We start from the raw sequence: 2,866 nt of genomic DNA, 5'->3' as shown, positions 1-2,866 counted from the left end.
TACCAGCAGAGTGAGACCTATACCATCCATCAATACCAGCAGGGTGTGAGACCTATACCCTCCATCAATACCAGCAGAGTGAGACCTTTACCATCCATCAATACCAGCAGAGTGAGACCTATACCAGCCATCAATACCAGCAGGGTGTGAGACCTATACCATCCATCAATACCAGCAGAGTGTGAGATCTGTACCCTCCATCAATACCAGCAGACTGTGAGACCTATACCATCCATCGATACCAGCAGAGTGTGAGACCTATACCCTCCATCAATACCAGCAGAGTGTGAGACCTATACCAGCCATCAATACCAGCAGTGTGAGACCTATACCATCCATCAATACCAGCAGAGTGAGACCTATACCAGCCATCAATACCAGCAGAGTGTGAGACCTATACCATCCATCAATACCAGCAGAGTGTGAGACCTATACCAGCCATCAATACCAGCAGGGTGTTAGACTTGAACCATTATAGACTTAACTGGGAGGACAAGAACTTTGATGTTATTACCAGTTATTTTAGTTTTTATGGAATAATTTTAACTTCCAATATCTTTCTCTCTCTCTCAACGTATGACAATGAGTTTAGAGTCATTTTATTATGGTTAGTATAATTTTTTGCCTTTATAATTATTAAAATTGATGTTTTTAAGCTTGCATTAATTTGACTGTAGAACACACCTGCATTGAATCTATCAGAGTAAAATAATATTTTCAAAACTTCAGGAAATATGGTCATATATATTTTTGTAAAGGGAACTGATATGTTTTAAATGTACCTTGAATAAATATTGATTTAGTTTAATTTGATTTACTGATTTTACTTTCATTGCCGTAAGCATTTAGAATTGATTATAAACTTAGGTGTGGTTAATTACGAAGACACTGCTTGTATCAAAAAGAGATAAAGTGACAGCGCTACTTGCAAGACAGATGATCCAAGACTGACGTAGTCTACCCCTATGGAACGTTTTGGTTTTTTAAATGTGCACCCCTTGGGGTCCGCAGGACCAAGTTTGGGAAATTCTGCCCTATGGTCTCCTCAATGTTAAGGTCATACCATTCTGTTTGGAAAGGCTCCAGCAACCTTTCAGAGGTTTTGTTTGAGGGTGTGGCTTAGAAAATTAGCAGGTGTGGCTAACATATTAAGAGGGTTGGCTTAGACGTGACAAGGGTGTGACTCTTAGGATAAGAAGGTGTGGCTTAGATGCTAAGGGGGTGTGTCTTTAGAGGAAGACAGATGCTGAACAGAACCACAGCACAGTTTCTGTGGTTTCATACAAACACCTAGCCTATGGTTGAAGTTTACTCAAAGTAGCTCAGTAAAGCTTTAAAACACATTCTCAATAGAGTTAAATAGAGAAGTCAGGTGAATTATACCACAATACATTATAATCTCTGAAAAACACAATTTCATTTCAACATATATATACATGATTATTTATTATTATTATTTGTCCATGGTCTGAGCTGGGTCCTGGTGGTGGTCTCCAGAGCTCTGTTTCTGTTCCTCATTCCTGCTGTCTTCCTGACTGTGGTCTGAGCTGGGTCCTGGTGGTGGTCTCCAGAGCTCTGTTTCTGTTCCTCATTCCTGCTGCCTTCTGGGTCGGGAACACACACGGTGGGTCAGGACATGGGGATACTCATATCTGTTTGTTATCAGAACTCAGGATAAGACCCAGATGCAGACAGTTCGAATCACAGATGTTTATTAACAAAACAGGGGGCAGCAGACGACAGGTCAAGGGCAGGCAGAGGTCGGTAATCCAGGGCAGAGACAGTAAGATACAGAACAGCAGGCAGGGTCAGGATAGGGCAGGCAGAGTAGGCTTGACGAGACAAGAGGAGACAGAGGGCTGTGAGACAAAGGTTTACAATCCTTGATACATGAAAAATGGGATGTATACGGAGGGTGCTGGGCAACAGAAGACGAACAGCAGAGGGGCTAAGGATCTTAGAGATGGGGAAAGGTCAGATAAAATGGGGGGAAAGTTTGCTGGACTCCACCCGGAGGGGCAGATCCCGAGTGGACATCCATACCCTCTGCCCGAGACGATAACGGGGAGCCGGGGTCCGGTGGCGGTCCGCCTGTCATCGATACCTGGAGGGGGTCTTGAGAAGAGCAGACCGGGCTCTCTTCTAGGTACGGCCACAGCTCAGGGAAGCGCGTGGGGCTGATAACCCATCGAACACTCGAAAGGCGAGAGACCAGTGGCTGAGCAGGGGAGGGTGTTGCGTGCGTATTCTACCTACACAAGTTGCTGGCTCCAGGTGTTGAACCGGGTGAACAGCAGGGCCCATCGAGCTAGCCTGGAGTTAAGCCGCTTGGCAGTGTGCAGATATTCCAGGTTCTTGTGATCCGTCCACACAATGAATGGATGTTCCACCCCCTCTAACCAGCGCCCCCACTCCTCCAATGTCATCTTCACCGCGAGTAGTTCTCGATTCCCCACATCATAATTCCTCTCCTTGGCGTTAAGACGATGGGAGAAGAAGGAGCAGGGATGCAGCTTAAGGTCCAGGGCAGAACACTGGGACAGGACGGCCCCAACTCCGACATCCAAAGTGTCTACCTCCACCACGAACTGACGGGACGGGGTCCGGATGGATTAATATTGGAGCTGTGGTGAAGCGGTGCTTAAGGTCCAGGAACTCCCGGTCAGCAGCTGGGGACTACGTGAACGGGACCATGGGAGAGGTGAGTGCTGTTTTTTCCTAGGTTTCTGCCTTTCTAGGGAGTTTTTCCTAGCCACTGTGCTTCTACATCTGTATTGCTTACTGCTTGGGGTTTTAGGCTGGGTTTCTGTATAGCACTTTGTGACATCTGCTGATGTAAAAAGGGCTTCATAAATTAATTTGATTG

General features: G+C 45.9%; 1 protein-coding gene across 1 annotated transcript in view; it reads left to right on the top strand.

Annotated features, from left to right (window-relative positions):
- LOC311148168 (ATP-dependent 6-phosphofructokinase, muscle type-like) overlaps window positions 1-2,633 on the top strand; it is a gene marked incomplete at both ends in the record, with an annotated part of 17,179 nt that extends 14,546 nt beyond the window's left edge. Inside the window, one exon of the mRNA XM_084185056.1 lies at window positions 2,484-2,633. Coding sequence (XP_084041182.1) covers window positions 2,484-2,633 — 150 coding nt within the window. The remainder of the gene's footprint in view (window positions 1-2,483) is intronic.
- Window positions 2,634-2,866: the final 233 nt, after the last annotated feature.

The sequence above is a fragment of the Coregonus lavaretus genome (assembly GCF_964263955.1).
Source record: "Coregonus lavaretus genome assembly, chromosome: 20".
NCBI lineage: Eukaryota > Metazoa > Chordata > Actinopteri > Salmoniformes > Salmonidae > Coregonus > Coregonus lavaretus.
The sequence above is the reverse complement of the archived record's forward strand: the minus strand, read 5'-3'. Positions and strand labels throughout refer to the sequence as shown.